The sequence below is a fragment of the Hesperophylax consimilis genome, chromosome 9, assembly GCF_061612785.1.
Source record: "Hesperophylax consimilis isolate HC1 chromosome 9, BYU_Hcon_1.0, whole genome shotgun sequence".
In the NCBI taxonomy this organism is placed as follows: Eukaryota; Metazoa; Arthropoda; class Insecta; order Trichoptera; family Limnephilidae; genus Hesperophylax; species Hesperophylax consimilis.
In genome coordinates, this window is record NC_142844.1 from 31,833,517 (window position 1) to 31,854,536 (window position 21,020).

At 34.8% G+C, this 21,020-nt stretch overlaps 1 protein-coding gene across 1 annotated transcript in view; it reads right to left on the reverse strand.

The window, feature by feature from the left end:
- Nucleotides 1–1,981: 1,981 nt before the first annotated feature.
- The window catches only part of LOC149421247 (uncharacterized), a 33,628-nt gene continuing 14,589 nt past the window's right edge, over nucleotides 1,982–21,020 (reverse strand). Inside the window, exon 4 of the mRNA XM_089635184.1 lies at nucleotides 1,982–2,032. Within this exon, the coding sequence (XP_089491310.1) occupies nucleotides 1,982–2,032 (51 nt within the window). The remainder of the gene's footprint in view (nucleotides 2,033–21,020) is intronic.

The following is a 21,020-nucleotide window of genomic DNA, read 5'->3' on the forward strand; positions in this document are numbered from 1 at the left end:
TACAAAGTAAGTAATACTACCATTTTGTTTTTATAAACACTAACTATAAGGAATAGATTGTAGGAATTGTTATATATAAGAATAAACTGAATAATAAAGATAAAATCCAATAACAGATTTTCACTTAAAATTATAAAAATAATAAAAAATATTAAAACAAGAAACTCTTTGCACGCGGCCGTATCAACTGTTGTTACGGCAAAAAGTCTATACTCACACGCGGCTGTATCAACAGTTGATACGGCAACTTTGACGGCCGATATTCCCGCTCTCTTTCGTCATAAATGTATTTCTTGCTCACTTGGACATTTGTAGAACTATCACGATGCTGACATCTACAAGAATTTCTCAAAAATAAAATTGTATTTCATAAAAAAAGATCGATAACCAAGTGCGTCTCTTCGCGCCTTTTAGTCCTTTAGTTTACATTTTTGTCAACGGATGGCGTTTGTCATTCACAACTTTTCATAACTAAGAATGATAAGTGATCATGGTGTCCCACTTGTGTCTATAAACACAGTGGCCTAAGTACACACACACCGAGAGTGGTTTATTTATGACGCCGAGTGAATGGCGGGACCACATTCAAAAGATACGGTACGTCTTTGTATGAAATTTTATGTTTTTGTTTTTATAAACATCTAAGAGTGTTGACACACGAGGATTTGTTTTCATATTGTGGAGAATAATCTGTTCTGTCTATATAGTCCAATAAATCATGCCAGAATGCTATAATTTGACATTTAATTGCATGCATACATATTTTCAACTACCTATGCATGCAATTAAATGTCAAATTATAGCATTCTGGCATAATTTGACATTTAATTGCATGCATAGGTATTTGGGCAAGATGGAAAATTGCATTTTAGGGCAAGATGGAATAGTCTCCATTTTGCCCGCGTGCAATTATTTAGATTTCTGTTTAAATTTTTTTCAACTAATTGTGAATGATTCTCTTTATAAATGGTGTTCAAAAGAAAGAGAAAGATAAGATCTTGAACTGAAGAAACAATTCAGATAGTAATGGACGAAGCTGTAACTACTACAATACGCCCAGCTTTATTGAAATACGGAATTGCGATCGGAACCTTACACCGCTATATCAAAAAAGGTACCGCGTCCAAAAACCTAGGTAGATTTCAAACTGTTTTTTCGAAAGAACTTGAGAGAAAAAATTGTGACCTTGCCATTGAACGGGACATCCTTTTTTACGGCTTAATAAAAGAAAGTTTACAGCAATTTGCTTATGAGGTGGCGGTACAAAACAAAATACCGCATCCATTTACATGTGAGAAGGCTGGGAGAGCATGGCTTAACGGATTTATGAAAAGGCATCACCAACTAACTTACAGGACACCGGAACCCACAGCTTTAGCTCGTTGATCGGCTTTTAATCGCACGCAGGTGGATCGGTTCTATGATAACCTATGAATGGTTATTTCTCAACATAACTTTGTGTCACCTATGAATGGTTATTTCTCAAAATAACTTTGTGTCACGACCCGACGACATATATAACATGGATGAGACTGATGTCAAGACTAGTGCCTCTAAACCTCCTTGAGTAATTTCTACAAAAGGCAAAACACAAGTAGGCGTTGTAGCAACAGCAGAAAAAGGGCAATTTACCACAGTGATTTGTGATTGCAGTGCTATTGGTCGCTTCATTCCACCTTTCTTTATATTTGGACACAGGAAGAGAATGAATGAACGTCTTTTGGATGGAGCTCCCAATGGCTCTCAAGTGTGGTGTAACTGATTTGGGCTGGATAACTAACGACACCTTTAACAACTGTCTACAAATATTTATTGAGAAGACAATACCAACATCAGATAGACCTGTTTAATTCCAGATAATCATGTTACTCATCAAAATCTAGAAGCTTTAAATTTAGCTCGAGAAAAACATATAATCATGGTCAGTATTCCCCCCCACACAAGCCACAAGCTGCAACCATTGGACGTCTCGGTTTACCGTTCATTCAAAGTGGCTTTTGAGCAAGCCTAGACACTTTTCAAAAGAATCATCCTGGAAGAAGAGTAAATCAGTTTGATATAGCTAGGCTAATATGCATCGCCTATAAACATAAGTGCTACTGTGCAAAATGCCACTAGTGGGTTCAGAAAGGCTGGCATCTTCCCATATATAGACATTTGTTTACAGATTTAGACTTTGGACCGGCCACTTTTTAAGAAAACGCTCTAGTAATTGAAGGCGAACAAAATTTCATTGTGACTGATGAGGGAGACAAAAATACCGACACAAATGATTATTCGTCAATAAACCTCATATTCAATATGGTAGACAATATTACCAATGAAACATCTACTGTCCATGATGGTTATGAAAAAAAAACAGGATGAAGAAGTGCAACTTAATTTTGATAATACACAGAATACGATGTCAGAAGAAAGTATATTTAAAACAAGTTCAGGTGTTATTGATAAGAGTTTGGAACAACCATCCACCTCGTACTAAATTTCTCCAATTAAAATACTTCCATCACCAAAAATTACTCCTACAATAATAAAGAAGCGAAAATTGAGATGTAAAAAATCAGAAATCCTAACTAATTCTTCATTCCAAGAAACTATTGAAAAAAATAAGGAGCTGAAAGCGAAACCAAAATAAGTCCTTAATCCGGTCATCAATGGCAAGGAAAACAAAGGAAAGGGTAAAGGAAAGGGTAAAGGAAAGGGTAATAGAAAGGGGAAAAGGACAGAAAAAGATGAGAACATACTACAACATCCGGAGCAGTCAACACAAGACGATGTGTTGTGTGTATTATGTGGAGAAGCATATGTGGAACCGTCCACAGAGGACTGGGTACAGTGTCCACAGTGTTGTGGTTGGGCACATGAACTATGTTCAGACATAGAAAACGGTTGTCTTTTATGTGTCAACTTTAAAATGTAAGAATATCCTATTCATTCCATCTTGCCCTTATAAGCTTTCCATCCTGCCCTCAGGGTTAGGGCAAGACGGAATTTTTCGTGTTTTTCTTTTATGAGTCCTAACAGATTTTATACTAAATTTTAATTATTTTTAATAACTCAATTTTATAAGCATGTAAGATCTCTCTGAAGATTTATTAAAATAAAGGATTGATATTATGTTGTTATATTTTTTTTTACATCTTAAAGTTAAGCCTTCCATCCTGCCCTCCCTTCCCCTAATGGGATTTCGAGAGTTATTTAAAATTATATTATTTTTTCTGAAAATTTCATCCCTCCTCCGTATTCATAACCTGATGTGTTATAGAGCGAGATAGCCAGTAATTTGACTCTCCCCTTTCTATTAATTATTTGATGGTGAAAAAATCAGCATACGAGATAAAATTTTGTTAAATAAATTTTAACCGTCTGAGTTAAAATTTTTGCAATATATGAATATACTGAAAATGTTTGATGAGGCTCCATTTCGCATTATTTGAGGGTGACTGCAAACATCTAATCACTCGAGTATTAATATATTCATTCAATACGGGTACAATAAATTCAGATACAATGTCTCATACTTATACCACTTATAACATATCCCAATCAATTTCCCAAGTCATGTTTCTTCTAAGTGTATTCTAGGGAATTGACTAGAATAAATATTAGATTTTATTGTAATCGAATCATTGGAAAAAGTTTAAGCTCCGTACGAGAAAATGAGAAAGATTTTCAGCGTTGCACTTCTAAAATCGATTAAACGAAGTGCAAGACGTGGAAAGTCACTGAATTAATCAGTACTTGATAATAACTATCGACGGTAGTATTTAATGCTAATGTCTAATGAACTTTGTTTTTAATTGTCTTTATTAATGATAAATATATAAACGATATATAAAATACATTTTTATTCTTCTTTTATAATGATTATCGTGATTATACCTTTATGTTTAGCAAACGCTCGCGTCAAAAAGAAGAAGGTGGTAAAAATCGGGATTCCATAAATGTTTAGTGGAAGTGTTTAGAAAGAGTTTAGATTTTTTTCCTTATCTTGTACAAAAAAAGATAATATAAGAGATAATATACATTAAAATAATAGATAGGAAATAGAAAAGTAAAAAGCGAAGAGGAAAAAGAAGATAATATTTTGTAAAATTTTACAAATAATAATAATTGTGAAATGCTACTGATTGATGTAGCGTAATGAGTAAGATTAAGAAAGGGACGCTTAGATGGTTTGGGCATGTAGAGCGAATGAGCGAAGAAAGAAGTGTAAGGAGAATATACGATGCAAATGTGAATGGTAGAAGAAGTAGGGGACGCCCGAGGAAGACATGGCACGACCAAGTGAATCAGATACTTGAGTCGGGCCATGTCAAGAGTCAGAATAATAGAAGAGTATGTATGAGACGATGTATGAATGTGAATGAGGCAAGGCAAATGTGCCAAGACTGAGTTGTTTGGCGATCCGTCCTCTCTGCCTACCCCTGGACTCGGGGACTTATATATGGCTTAGGGTAATGTTTTAAGGTTGTAAATTCTTGAGAACCATATTCGTCCTAGCCATACATTCTCCTTGCACTTCTTTCTACGTTCATCACTTTCCTTTCACTTTACCACAAATAATTATTTGATTCATGTCTTTCTCGAGCATCCCCGACTAGTTATACCATTCACTTCATGTAGGATAATGAAATCCATATTGTTACTGTTAAAAAACTGCATCATGTCGAATTAAATTCTAATCTGTATTTCATTATACAGGGTGCGCCAGAAAAACTTACTTATTTGAAAAAATTCCCGACCGTTGAGTTGGGCAGGTAGAGGGGCGGGAGGGGGCGCATCTGGAGGGAGACGTCCCCAAGTTTGTTTTCCATTCTCGTCAGTTGCCATATGGTTGCCATTATGCTGTGGTCTAGAGAGCAGCGGGCCTTCGCCGTTGAGAGCTTCTTTTGTAACGGTCGCTCAGTTGTTGCTACGCAACGTGCCTTTCGCGCTCGCTTCGAAATTCCTCCTCACAGACTCGTTCCTGGCCGTAATTCGATTCTGTCGTGGGTCAACTCATTTCGGGAGTGTGGAAGTGTCGCTAATTGACTAATAATTGGCCCTTATTTTTTTGAAGAAAACGTACGCGCAGTTACAGTGAATGCAGCTCGTTACAGGAGCATGATCGAGGATTTTTTTATTCCAAGCCTCGAAGAAATGAACGTTAGGGACGTGTGGTTTCAGCAGGATGGAGCCACAGCACACACAGCACGAAACTCAATGAATTTGCTGCGACAACATTTCCCCAACCGCCTCATCTCTCTCCGAGGCGATCTCCCATGGCCGGCGCGCTCTCCGGATTTGACTCCATGTGATTTTTTTATGGGGTTATTTGAAATCCCTTGTTTATGTCGATCGACCACGGACCATAGATCACCTGAAGAACAACATTCGCGATGCTATTGCCAATATTCCGATTGATATGCTGAGAAGAGTGGACGAGAACTTCAAAAAACGACTTAATCAGTGTATGCGCGATGAGGGTCGCCATTTAAAAGATGTAATTTTTAAGACAGTATGAAAAAAAACTTGATACATTGCATTTTCAAATAAAAAAGAATTACAACAATAACTACAGTGCTTTTGTTTTTATTGAACTTTCAAATAAGTAAGTTTCTCTGGCGCACCCTGTAGTGCAAAGATAATGCGCCAAGTCTTCGCTTACCATTCAAACAACTTTATAAACACTCCTAGCACTAATACGAACATACAATTAAATTTTCAGCAAAATTGGATTATCATAGGAAGGTGGACGGGATAAACAAAGAAATGTCAATTTTTGTCTACATAGTTAAAAATTAATTGAAGGAACTGTAAAGAAGGAACTTAAAACTCTTGAAACAATCTGATTGTTGAGTAATCATATGGATTATTTAAAATACTAATACTTATTAAATGTTCTTTGTATAATTTATAATTGCAAGAAAGATATATTGTAATACAGATTGAATTAGGGAAAATAAATTACGGTTCTGATAGTCTAAAGTTTAAAATATTTCGTATTCAAATAAAAATGTAAAGTAATTTTCTTAACCTTTATATTGTTACCACCACTGTGAATTGAGGCCTTACAAATAATGTTAAAAAATATAGTTTTTATTGCCTTACAATTTATAGTGGGATATTGACATATATCTTCAGTACTATCTGTTTTCTGCACGTGGCATTTTAACAGGCCTAGCGAGGGCGTACGTCGGAATGGTTTAGTACCCTAGAAAGTGCAGTTGCGTGTAGGTTACAGCAGTGATGCATTTAGGGTTGGGGAACATGCAGGTTGAGAGTGAAACAATTTCATTGGATTTTTGCATGACGGTTAACATGAGTCGGGTCATATCAAGAGTCAGAATAATATAAGAGTATGAATGAGACGGTGTTTGAATGTGAATGAGGCAAGGAGTGTGTGACAAGATCGAGTTGTTTGGCGATCCGTCCTCTCTGTCTAGCCCTGCTGAGAAACGGCGTAGTGGTTAGTTAGTTAGTTAGATAACTTTTGGCTGTTAAATCAGTGAGAATGCATTCAACATTGAATGTGTGTCTTTCTTTTCACCCTTTTACGTAACACCCACCTAACTGTGCATTTTTTTGCACTGCAACGTGCACATCTCGTGACTGTAGGGCCATCGGCCGCTGTGTATTCGACAGGTTTGATAGGAAATGATGCCCCGGCGAGAGCGATGCGCTGACAAGCCGGGCCCCCGGGATTCACGTTTACACTAGAATATATTCACGTCCGCCTTCACATGCCGGTCTAGTGAACTATGTAGGAAGCAGAAAAAGACGAATATAGCGCAAAGTACGCCCTGAAATGACTGAACACAGGTACATATTTGTGGTGACTACTGACTGAGTCAATTTGTAATGGACTGGTTCCTCTTTGTATAATACGTAGTGTATTCTTCTTCAGTGGTTGATGGGTAGCTTTACAATAATAACACCGGAGTGTAGGTACACTATTTACACGTTTATTGACGCACTACTGATAAATGTTACTTAAAAGGAAGCTACACTTAAAAATACATGATAAAATATAAGACTTACCCATTTATACTATTCGGCCTAATCATGCTGCCTCTTTCATACATTTAGAAATACGTTGATTAAAATATTAAATTCAGTTCTTCGTAATCATTTTTGTCTCCTGACCTCAAAAGAGCGCGCTTGTCTGCACAGTGTAAAGGCAAGGGAACTACACCACCACTCGGATATATACCTTATATGAAGGAGGTAAAAGGAGGATACCGTTAGTTCATTCAACAGGAACTGACATACAGAAAAACGAGTCGAAGAAACGACCCGTTCTCATGAAGTCAACAAATGCTGGCATCATTATCGAGAAATATATTTAAGTATCAAAATTCAACATTCAGTTGAGTTTTGATACTACAATATATGAATTCAGTGAAACATACAGACTGTAATATTAAAAGAGAATTTTAAATATTCTAAAGTATGTATGTAAATGAAAAATTATCTCAGAAGTATCTTTATAAGTTTTTTTTACTAAATCACTACACCATTACCATATTATACTGCGTATACACATGGTATAAAAAGCGCGAGGCGAGCCAAAAATTATGAAAAAAGAACGAAGCAACCGCAACGCATTATTCGCGGTTCGGTTCGCGCTTTTTTCTTATTTGTACACGCAGCAATATATAATTACCGAAATATATGATATTAAGACAGCGGGATAGTGTCATGTAATCAGAGCCCGGTCGATGAAGAGATGTAAATGTAAATGGCCGTGTGAATATAATAAAAATATGTAAAAAATTAATATTGCTCCGAAAATACTACTCGTACCAATGGGTTACAGAAAATAATAGTCGTTCCGAATGTTGAATGAATGCGGGAACGAAACCATTAGAATTGATCTAAATATATTATAGTTTTCACTATCAAAATCTACCTTTTTGTATCGAAATGTGTATATTTTTTTTGTACAACCAACAGTAGAAACCAATAAGATTGCGTAATGCATGGTAAAATATGTATTATTATTCCACCAATCGAAATTTTTTAAGATGATATCTAAATAATCATAAGTATCAAAATACAAACAACATCAAATAAAATGTGATAAAATATATACAGGTAATTTCAATATTCAGTCAGGTGTACTACAGAGTAGAAGTACTTTCAGTATTGACATTTCACTTGGTCAAATCTGAAAAACCAGTAGCCTTTTTTAATATGTTCACCATATTTTAGGTCAAATAGGAGGTGCAGTTCAAAAACCTATCTTGAAATAAGGGTTGGTCCTTCGGGGAAAAAATTTGATTTTGTCCGAAAATAAAATATATACACATTCCCTTAAATTAGGCGGTATATTCTTAAATTAATTTAACGCTGTCTAATTTGCAAATGTGTGGATTCCCTCCTTAAAAGCTTTGTCTCACTGATAGCTTCTCCAGTGACCAATGCAATACACGACCTATTCTCAACGGTGCTTTTATCAATGGTTAGCCCACATTCGGTCGAGGCTACGTTATTTTAATTTGTCTTGACATTTTTACTACCGCCATCCCTCCTCTAGTTTGATCGAAATAACCAGCACAAGAGTATAAATCACTCAGATGAGAATAAGAAATAAAGTTTTATTAATATACCTACACATGTGAAGTTGTTATAAAATGACCTTCTTATTAAATATGCATTTAATTTTCAATTATATATTTTCTATAAGGTACAGGCTTGGTACAAGTACTGATTGTTGCATTACGTACACTGTCGTAAAATGTGTGTTCCAGGTTTAGCGAGTATCTCTAGTAATGATCGCGTAATTATGGTCCAGAATATCAATAGTCAATTAATAAATACATTACGTCAACGATTTCGATTATGAGATTGAAAATGTAAAAATTGCTGCATACTATTTGCTTCCAAAGGACCATTTTATTTCCCTTGCCAACTTAGGTATGTAGGAAATTTATTCATTCTCTCCCATAATATGAAAAAATCCTCCGAAAATAACATAAGAATTTGGATTACCATACGTGAAGAACTACTCGTATAATGAGTTTAAAAGGAATTCTGTGGGATATATGAGCATTTTTCAGTATTCAAATGTGAGAATGCCCGCTGAAGGCATTAACACTACACGTGCCTCACGGCAGAAATATCTCCTCACGATTCGCATGCTTAATTTATTGAGCTCGTTACCAAACGAGAGATCTCGTCTCCACATTCCGGAAAATAGCGCGCAACATCCTCGTAAGAAACACGACGACGAATGTATTCCATTTGAATAAATACGAAATAAATAAATTGTGTACACCCCGACAAGCAAAATGCTTTCCCCGCTATAATGCATATAGGCAATTCCGTCGGGTTTCTCGACAAAATAAAATATATATACTCCTACGACTCCTCCGAGTAAAGTGCCGCTGAGGGAAATATTGTCCAAATATGATTTCACGTCATATTGTCTCGCCGGAATACAACCGAGAGTATATTTTGTTTGCGTCAAAAGTAGCGCAAAGCTTTCAGCGCGGAATATATTTCCAAATTGTAAATGAACGCTCTTCGCGTGTTTCTTTTGCTGTTATCCCCCAAAAGAAAACCGCCGAAAGTGTGCGGGTTCGGAAATTGAAAATGAAATATGGGACCCGGGAACGAGCAACGAGCAGCTCACGAACTGGGGACTGTATCTGTTTGCGGAACATCGCCCAGGGCGGGATTTACACGTCAGCCGAATAAGCCTTTATCCGAAGGTCCTCACCTACTTTCCATTTACGAATGCCGCCTACATTGAAAAACACCTAAATTGCAGTTCGTTTTTAAACTAAAATTGACCCCAAAATATACACGATAGTAAGTAAGTCTGTATAGGATACATGTAAGGGAGACTACTGGAAGAAGTGTTCTACAAATGAGGTCGGTTTCAAAACTTCTCAAGCAATTTAAAATGTTTACTTTTATTTTACAAGCAATAATTATTCGCCTGACACACTCATCCACATTGAAAAATCTCCTGATAAAAGATACATGACGCCAACAGGACTTGAACCCGTGTCCTTTCGATTTCCGGTCAACAGCTCTGACCACTGAGCTATGGCGGCTTATCTCCTATCCGCGAAATAATTCAATATATACTAGTGTTTCATTCAACAATTACTGCTTGTTATATTTTTTTTCCACCTGAAAACAACCAATTTTATTTTAATTTTGATCAATATAAATAAAATGCAGCGATTTAAGAATTGTTTAAATATTAATTTTGAAAATTTTTTTTTTTTATAAATGGCGGATTTGACTTCACATTCAATATTGATTGCTTCCTTCCAAACTTCCAAAGCACGAGCCTCTACTCTTCAAATAGCACTTAACAGATTTAGATTATACATTACTTCACACAAAATGATCAATCCCCTTTTGACAACCATCAAAGTTAATAATATCATCAAATAATATAATCCCACAGTAAATTATAAAACAAGTAATGTCTATTTTTTTTACTTACAATCAAGGTTGCTAAGGTCAACTACATGGTAAGGAAACGACCCCTCATCAGTTTTAGCTTGCTCAAAGTAATTAGACCTTTAGTAATGCCACCAATCATTTTGACGTATTCTTGATAAGGTCATCGTTCTTATTTGAGACAACATCTCGGGTCCAAATCCTCCCCTGTCTTGAGCAGCCCATGTAGATGTGTTTTTTCTCTGGTTAATCCTTTGGTGGCATTCGTACGCTTTGTATGCGTTAACTACTACCCTTGTGTGTGTGATGAAATTAATTTTCGATTACCGTTTTTTTTGTGTACCATAAATCAGGGAGAAGGCGGAATTTCATTTCGGTGATTTACCTTTTCAGGAACGTGAATTATTTTTTGTGATACAAAATAATACTCGGTGATAATGTACGTAGGTAACGGCCGGGAGAATCGATTTCACTACGGATTTCCCCGGATAATTTTTTCGGAGGCAGAGTGCTAAAAAAAGATTTTGTTGTTGTATATTTTTCAAGGTGAAAAAAAACAATACATCAGAATAGAAAAGAGATTTCGAAAATGACCTTACGCAATCTCTGGAGATACTGTGCCGAGAGATCAATTACAGAAATTAGTTTTTGCTATGGATGTTAAAGAGTGTTCTGTACCTGTATCCGTCGGTGAACTCAAGCATACTATGCTTGAGTTCACTGTTCGGAAGCATGTTTTTCACGTACACCCGAATCGAATAGTGAAATAGAGCGTCGTATTTGATTCCAACTCGATTTGGATAAATATTTATTACGTGCGAGAGACGAATCGAATGATTGCCCAAACATATTTAAGCTCCATGCGATTTATTTCGTTTACTTTCAACTATAACCTTTCGGTTAGTTTGTATGCATTTTATCCAAAACTCACAAAGTTTCATAAGAACAGGCTGGAAAAACTATAATATTTATGCGCCTTGTTAAAAAAAGCATTATACAGGGTTTTCCAATAAGAGGTGTTATTTTGAATAACCCGCTATTTCGGTAGATGTTACTTTTGAAGCTGTCATTTTTTTAACAATAGACAAGTAAAAACAACGCCATTAATTAAAATGGAACGATATACGCTTCAACAACGCATTGAAATTATTAAAATTCACTTGAGTGAATCAAATGCAAATCATCTTGAGTTATGAGGCCCATTTCCACCTCGGTGGCTTCGTCAACAAGCAAAATTGTCGCATCTAGGGCTCGGAAAACCTAAGAGTTATTGTTGAAAAGCCTCTCTATCCTCAACGTGTGACTGTTTGGTGCGGTTTATGGTCCGGCGGAGTCATTGGACCTTCCTTTTTCGAAAATGAGGCTTTAGCAACAGTTATTCCGAATGGATTGCGCTATCAAGAGATGATTAATGATTTTTTATGGCCGGAATTGGATGATATTGATCTGGACAATGTTTAATTTCAACAAGACGGCGCTACGTGCCACACAAGCCACAAAACCATTGATCTTTTACGATTAAATATCAAAATAACATCTCTTATTGGTAAACCCTGTATAAACCTTTGCTAGATAAAAATTACTGTTAAATAAGGCATAAAATGCCTGTATATAGTTCGATAATCGATCAAGTGCATCTGAGAGATGCATTTGGTCGATTATATGAGAGGTCCAGGTTATATGAGATTGCCCTTGAAGCAATACAAGATATGAGTGGAGTGAGAACTGATAAACGAATGTTTTTTTAAGTTTCTAGTATTATATGGCAAAGCAGAAGACCAAATATACTTCCAAAATAAGTTATTTACCTTTTTGGTGTCTCATTAAAACAAACCAAAAATAACACTGGTCGACATTTATTTTTTTAAGTGCAGTCCTTTAAGCAAAGCTAATTTTTTTTATATGTATTTAGTATCCATAAACACGAAATGAATAAAAAAAAAATTTGATAGGTCAGGTTTTTTTTATTATTTAACAAAGTTTTTTTACATTATTCTTCCATAGTATGACGGGTACTTACTTAACAAAATTTCAAAACTAATTCAATTTATTTTTTTTTGCTCCTGATTTGCGCTTGTGAGTATCTTGAAAGTCTCTCTGCAGGGTCCAGCAATAGTCTGCTAGCATAGGTGGACTCCACTTTCCTTGGTATCACTTTTCCATAGCCGCAATGTCCTGGTGAAATCGTTCGCCGTGCTCGTCACTGACATCTCCCATATTTTCGGGGAAAAAATTCAAATGAGAGTGAAGGAAGTGTATTTTTAGTGACGTGTTACATCCCATATTTTTATAGGCCATGAGCATTTCAGACACAATGCTGATATGGTCTTCACTTTTATGAGTTCCAAGAAAGTTCTCGACAACATTCTTGAAAGCTGACCAAGCGGCTAGCTCGACTGGTCTCAACATTGTTATAAAATTCGGATCAGTCAAGACCTCCCTTATTTGTGATCCCACGAATATTCCTTCTTTAATTTTTGCCTCGCTGAACTTGGGAAACTTTTGCTTTAAGTAAATCATGCCATTTCCATCCTTAGACAAGCCTTTTACAAAAATTTTCATCAAACCCAATTTAACGTGTAGGGGTGTAAGTATGATATCTTTAGATTTTACTAAGGGAGCATGTTGAACATTCTTCGTGTCAGGTTTAAGGTGCTTTCTAGTAGGCCAGTCCTTCTTGGCATAATAGTTTTTCCTGTCTCTGCTGTCCCACTTACACAGAAAACAACAATACTTTGTGTATCCCGCTTGCAGTCCTAGTAGGAGCCCTATTATTTTTAGATCACCACATATTTTCCATTCTTATTTTACATATTTATTTTTTGTTAACAGCAGCTTGTTGTCATAGTTTTCTTTCATGTTTGCAGCATGACCAAGTGGAATGGATGGTCAAAAAATCAAAAAATCAATGATAACTCACGAATAAATATGAATTAATATACATTTTAGTAAAACTTAAAACCAATAAAAACCTGACGTGATAGAAAAAAACTAATCACATATCTGAAATCAGCGTGAAATTTCCTGTCAGATTTGGCAGAGCTTTCGTTAGAGGAACAAAAAATGTGTTGACCAGTGTAATTGGACGAAATAATTTAACTTGATTTGAATTACTATGTAATTATTTTTTTGATAAACACTCACCGGTTACAGAACAACCGTTGCTCCCTCAGGGCAATTAATATATTATGTTTAAATTTAGTTAATATGTTAGTATATATTTTGCCCTGAAGAATGAACGGTTGTTCCGAAACCGGTCAGCGTTTATCAAAAAAATAATTAAATAGTGGTTCAAACCAAGTTAAAATGTTTCATTTATTTATAATAGATAACCACAAAGTTAGAGATACTTTCAAATGTAAAAAATAATTGGTTGTAAAGATTGAGAAAATTGCAATAAAAGACACCATGCGCTTTGTCTTGTAACTTTTGGAGAAATGGCGTTTCCCACAAACTAACAGGACTGGTAAATTAATGACCTGTGTAATTTCTTTGCAAGATCCTTGTATAATCCTAAAAGTAGGAAACGTATGTTCCTTGCGACTCGTTACCTCAGTGGCGCATACATTCATAATACCGCATATTAGCGTAAGTACTTACGAGCAGCCTGCTCATTGTTGGTACATCGTGTTCATCCCTTCTTGTTGCGCTCGACAATACTGAGAAATAAGTTCCAGAAATAAATATTCCTTGCGGTGAATTCATATTTTCCCAATGAAACGAAGGAGAAACTTAATCGAGTATTAAAGGCTTTATCGATTGCCGTGCAATATAAAAAATGCTATTTCTTGTTTATTATATACCATTTAAATTCTCACTTGCACGTGTAGGTACCTACCTTGAGTCAGTTACCGTTTCTACAAACCTATGGGTTTCTTTATAAGCCAGATTGCGATTTAAAATTCATTTTGTTTGGATATTTAAGTTGTTCAATTCTTTTATCAATGGAGCGTTGACTAAAAGTTATTAAAAAACATTCTCGAATAAAAAAAAAGTACATATTTTCCCATTTCAATAACTTAAAGCTATATTTATTGCAATCCGTACTAATCAGTGACTTATACCAATTGAGCTTGCATACGATAAAAACAACAATGCCTGGTTGTGAACTCAACATTGTGGACGACATGGTCACATATAATGCTTGTTTTATTTGAATAAGAGTACATGCATTCATTTTGTTATAATTATACCACAAACTAATATTTCCATCTCGTCTCGAGTACTGCCTCCGAAGTGACAACAGTGATTCGAAACTGGAAATAAGAAGCTGATAGTCGAACACCTGTCGGCTGTTTCCGGTTACCTGTCATAAAATACCATCTCGCTTCTTATTTCTCCAGCGGCTACCGTTTTCTAGAAATTATTCAGATGTATTCTATTCATAGCTCAGGACTCAGAATACTATTTTGTAGGAAACGCTGCATACCCAATATAAGTCCGCGTACGTAGATAACAAATATATATTTTACAGCAGGCTGTGGAGAAAAGTTATGGGTACAATAAAAAGTGGCTGCAATCGATATCATTTCACCATCAACCAACTATAATACCTTCTCTATATATATATAGGTTGTGATTACCGAGTACAATCACGCTGGAAAAAGTTTATTTTTATAATGATTCCTGTATTCTTTTTAGTGTAATCAGTCATTTTCAGTTTTCATTGAATAAAATCATGATTTGTATTTATATATAATGTATGTATATTAGAGTATTTCTTCGGAATTATAAGTGGACTACAAAGTGGCAGAAATCGAAAACATTGATTTGATTTTGAAGAAAGCAGTACATAAAAACATAATATTTGGTTTATTAAAAAAAATAGATTGATTATCTATGATATTACTAAGAATAAGTAATACCTATCATAGTTATTACTTATTTTATATTATATTAAGAATAAGCACAGATTTAATACTGTTACAAAGAATACTACATTTTAAAATTGACTGTCCCGATTTACTTCAATTTATCAATATCCATGTTCCCAAAAAATCATGCCGACATTTCTTACTTTTTTACTTCAATAACACCAGGACATTAGCTTACCAAAATTCTCCGATTCCGAGACTTCACAATCTCGGAAACAAATATTCTGATCTGGGTGATATATTTCATTTGAAAACTAATCAATTTATCTGTTGTATATTCTATCACTTTTATTCTTCTAGACACAAATAGACCTATGTACCCATATATTTTCAATGTTTACATTCTTCTTTATTGTATTAATTTTTAAATGCTTACTCTGATACAAAATTCTTGTATTTTTTTAAAGAAAAGCCCACTAGAGCGTGTAATAAATAAATAAATAAATAAATATTACTTTTTACTCCTACACCAAACTCAAGAACTAGTTCTCTTAATTGGTGTAGAAATACTAAAAAACATATTTTCACTATTTTGTTCTTACGCCATTCACTATGTATGTATTATTGCAACAATATTTAAAAATTTTATGTGTTTTGTATTTTAAAAGTATAAAATGTGAAAATACTAAAAAAAAATTTTTGCAGTGAGGTTATTGTGTTGTTTATTTAGTTATTTTATGGTTGAGCTTGAAATATGCAAAATTTTAAAATGCTGATTTAATTTAACTCTATTAACAAAAAAAATTACTATCTTTTTAAATTTTTGATACAATATTTCTTTTGGTTCCTTTTCTTAGGGTAGATACGGCTTTTCCGCCTTTCTGGAGTGTACACCACTGGGTTAAGGGGTGCACCTGTCAGAAACCTCTGTAAAAAAACACTGGTGCTGTGACATTAATTGAAAATGTTTTATTTCAGAAGTGACACGATAGACCATTGAGATATATTTTGCAAAAAATGTAGAGTGGAAAAACTGCATTTTTTTAAATTTGACAAAAAAAACATTTAAAATTAATGGAATAAACGCATACAAAACTGAATCACTTTATGTCTTCAAACTTTTGTGTAAAGTATTATAGCTTCGACATCCCCTCTTTGCTTTTGTTATCGACTTGTTCGATTCACATGACCCAGCCAATTTTCGGAAATGCAATTGTCATACTTAGGTGGGTACTGCATATTGTTTTGCAATATTTTTTTTTCAACCATTATTTGTTTCTATCAACCAACCATAGATATTCTCGAATCTACTTGAGCAAACTGTCGCATTTAGCAATTTTAAAGACTTTTATAGAAAAAGCTTTTAGGATGGGTGCTAATGGGTAAAGCTTATCGATTTGTCAGTTATTCAATCGTTGTTATTGTTTTTAAAATACCATCTATTTTTAAATGACACTGCAGAAATAGCCCTCAGAGTCCAGAGTCAGTAGAACTACGTCTTCCCCATTTGGGAAAGTTTATGATTAGCAAATATTATCTAAATGAATGCAATATAAATATATTTAATCTCAAAATGCTCGTAAGATTAATTAACTAATTTAACGACAGATCTAACCAATATATTCTGGTACAAATACATCTATTTACCACTACACAAAGCGTACCGAGTGGATTCGGCATTTGCGCCCTTTATTAAAGTGTGACCAGGCAATTTCCTGGAATGCCCCCCGCTCGACCTTCCCCCGCAGGCAATCTGGAGATGGGAGGATAGCGTCAATTCCCGAATTTGTCCGGAAACCAATCGGGCTGGGATAATTAATTGCAATGGCTAAGTCTCATCTCGGTCAACTCCTGCGCTCCTGGTCTGCTGGAAGCTGTTTGCTGCTCGGTCGCACGGTGAAACGGTGGTGGGTCACGCAAAGAAGATCCATCTCGGATGAGTCGAAGGCCAGTAGACACATTGCACACATTATGCTGCCCAATTCAAGTTATCGGAAAAGATTTAAAATGAATTCAATCATTAAAAAAAGTGGATTTATTTGTTTATTTCCAATGCTGAAGATATTTTGAGAAAAATTTTGACAAGTAAAACAGCAAGAATGTTTTTTCAAATGAACAAGATATTTTTTTGTAGATTTTTTTTTGTACAGTTTTTAATTTTAACATGTTTTTGGTTGATAGCTGTTTCGCCTTCTTAAGGTGTAGTCAAACTGTAAAATTTTCTATATATATAAGCTGTAACAATATCAAAAACCAAAAAAAAATCTGGCAGAACTTAATAATTATATTATTAAATTTGATTTTAATTCAATAAAAAAATAAGCTTTTCAATATTTTATTGAAAGTATTTTTTAATCATATTTTAAGCATGAGAAAGGATGAAAACAGACTGACAACTGTAGAAATGAGATCCCTGAGGCCTGTGTGTGGTCAAACCATGTATTATCGTGTGAGAAAAGTGGAGATCCGCAAATAGTGAAAAGAGTGAAAATAGTGAAAAGGATGATGTAAGCGTAATGAGTAAGATCATGAAAGGGACGCTTAGATGGTATCTATGTACTTGAGTCGGACCATGTCAAGAGTCAGAATAATAGAATATGTATGAATGTGAATGAGGCAAGGAGTGTGAAGTTGATAAGTGAATTTTTAACAACATTTTAATGTTTTTGAATAGTGCATTTGTTAACAAAGTTGACTGATTTTGACCCCGCTCACTTTTACTCGACGCTTATCGGAGGCTAATTTGGGCAGATCAAGCAAAAATAAAATTAATCAGCCGTATTGACGACTTGAAGATTGTTCCTGTCAGACGATCTTTAACTTGATTGTTTTAACTGTTTGATTTATAAATATTTTGTGAAAAAAATGGTAATGCCAGAAAAAAAAAATTCATTGAAAAACGTCACAAAATAACAATTTTAAATGTCTCAATGTAGGTGTTTTAATGTAGTTTTAATGTCTCAATGTAGGTGTTTTTTTTCTCGAGTGTTTAAAACAACAAATTATGAATTTTCTAGAATCTAATTCAATCCTCTCAGCTAATCAATATGGCTTTAGAACAAACCTTTCCACCAACGACGCTATCTTTAGTTTAACCAAAAACATATACTCTAACCTAGACTCTAACACTAAGACTCTAACGATTTTCCTAGACCTAAAGAAAGCGTTTGACACGGTCAACCATAAAATTCTATTAAAGAAAATATCTAACGTTGGTATCAAAAACAAAAGTCTCATGCTATTAAAAAGCTACATATTAAATCGCCAACAATCCACAAAAATAGGATCAACCTTAAGCGCTTACGATCTAGTAAAACATGGTGTTCCACAAGGAACTGTCTTAGGGCCACTACTTTTTCTAATCTACATCAATGACTTATGCAACATAGTAATACCAGGTAAAATTCTCTCTTTTGCCGATGATACTGCAATAACAGTACAAGGTAAAACATGGGAAGATACAATAAGTAAAGCCAACAAATGCTTTGCAATAGTCAAAGATTGGCTAGATAGAAATCTTCTTAGTCTAAATTATGAGAAAACCGTTTTTATTCCCTTCTATAATTCCCAAAAGGCATCCCCTAAAAATAATCCTAACCTGAAGTTCCATAATGTTAATTGTAACCCTGAGACATGCTCAAACTGCGAAGATGTAAAATTAGGAAATTACATTAAATACTAAGGTGTAACTATTGACTGTCAACTCAAATGGACTTATCACATAGAAAAAACTGTCAATAAACTGAGGCACCAAATTTACATATTCAAACGCATGAGCAATATCGTTAACATAAGAACTATGAGGCTCGTTTATGATGCATTGGTACTTTCATCCATTTCCTACGGAATAATCGCCTGGGGAGGAACATTCAATAACCATGTGAAACCTCTAAAAATTATTCAGAAGTCTATCATTAAGATAATGCACTAGAAGACCAAGACATATCCCACCGATAAATTGTTTAAGGAAACTGACATTATGGAACTAAGGCAGATCTACTGTGTCCAATGTCTTAAATTTATATACACTCGTCCTTATAATTTCTGTAAAAATCCAAATCGTTCTAGCCAGAGACACAACATATGCATGTACACAGTGCCGCACTGCAAAACTAGGCTAGCCCAAAGACACATTAACTATATTGGCCCAAAATTGTTTAATTCCTTGCCGAGTTCCATCAAGATGTGCCAAAACCTAAACTCGTATAAAATAAATGTCAAAAGCTGGGTAAAAAAGTATCTGGAAGTGAGAGAATTTTTTCTATAAGTTATACGAATATGACACCTATAATCTATATATGATAATATGTTACCATCTAAATTAAATTAAAAAAAGTTTAACTTCTTTTAAACTGTTTTTTTATTAAAATAACCAAATGTACTATATGATTTATTTTTGATTCTTTATTCATATCTCTTTTTTCATTTAAACCATAGATAATATAACCACCACTATTTTGATTTTCACCTTATAATGCCCACGCACAGGTTTCGCCTTTGTGGGATTTTTTTGTTACTCTTTATATTTTGTATAATTATATATATACCTGTATGTATCAAAAAAATTGACTATAAATAAAAAAAAAGGTACATGTATTTTTAAGACCGTGGAGTTTACTTTGCTAAATTCTCTACCTAGCTGTCTACCTTTGCGAGATGTATGTTAATGTAACGTGTTGGCGGAGGAAGCAGGAAACTCTCTGTATGTATTTCCTTCCTTATCTTATGAAGCGTTAAAAGGACGTTTGTCAGACCACATTCAACAAGGAAAAGTTTGGCGAAGTTACGGGCATGTCCGATTGTGAATCCTTTCCAAGATTCAAATGCGAAATTTACATACTTTTGTAAGCAATACAAAGAGTCGTCCAGCTTTGCACCCTTTTGAGTTAAATTATAATATATTATAGAAGTAGTATCACCGGTGTTTTATTATTAATATGACTAGTTTTATTTCCAATGTTATAATCTTCATGTAATATCGACCGGTTAGCAGTGACCAATGCATCTGGTTCCCACGTTGATGTCGAGTATTGAAATTGTCTGCTGGCTAAGTCCTCATTTTTTTTATGTGACCTCACAAAAGCACCAAGTGATAATATAAAAATAGAGTGTAAAAGGAGCGGAGTTATGTGGTTGGCAGCGCTGTGAGGATAATTAAGGTAGGGGCTGTAGGAAGGGATTTATTAATGCGGGTCTTGAAGATGCCCGGATTATATGAAGGAGGAAAAACAGATGCCAAAAAGTCGAAGAAGCGGCCCGTTCTAATGAAGCCAACATCAACTGTGAACGGGTGTTCCGCTCGTGTAGATCGAGTTTCACGCATGGGCAACAGTGTATGGGGATCAATGATGCTAGCTCGACAGAGCAGGCTCCATTAAAATACCTGTAGAACAGACTCAGGACCCACATTGCGTCTGTGCATTAGATATGGCAATCGGTTTGTCACAATGGATTATCAATCAGACAGACAGCCCTCCTTTTCACAGAATCAAGTAGGTTTATCAAGTATTGTGGGATTATTACCATTATGGCACAAACAATATTTTCCGCCTATACCTAACTATGGACCTAGGAGTATTTCATATATTTCATATTTTTCATAGCCGTAGCGTAGTGAATATTTATCTTCATTAAAAAAAGAAAAAATGAAAGAAAGGTTTCTTTATCACTTGATAGTACGCGTTAATTGACACAAGTTAAAAATGCAGATAGGTAAAACACCTCAATTAAAACTTTTAAGAATGCTGCTTTGGAGTAGGTTCAAGGAATGATAATCTAGTCTCCTTCAATGGAAGCAATCTT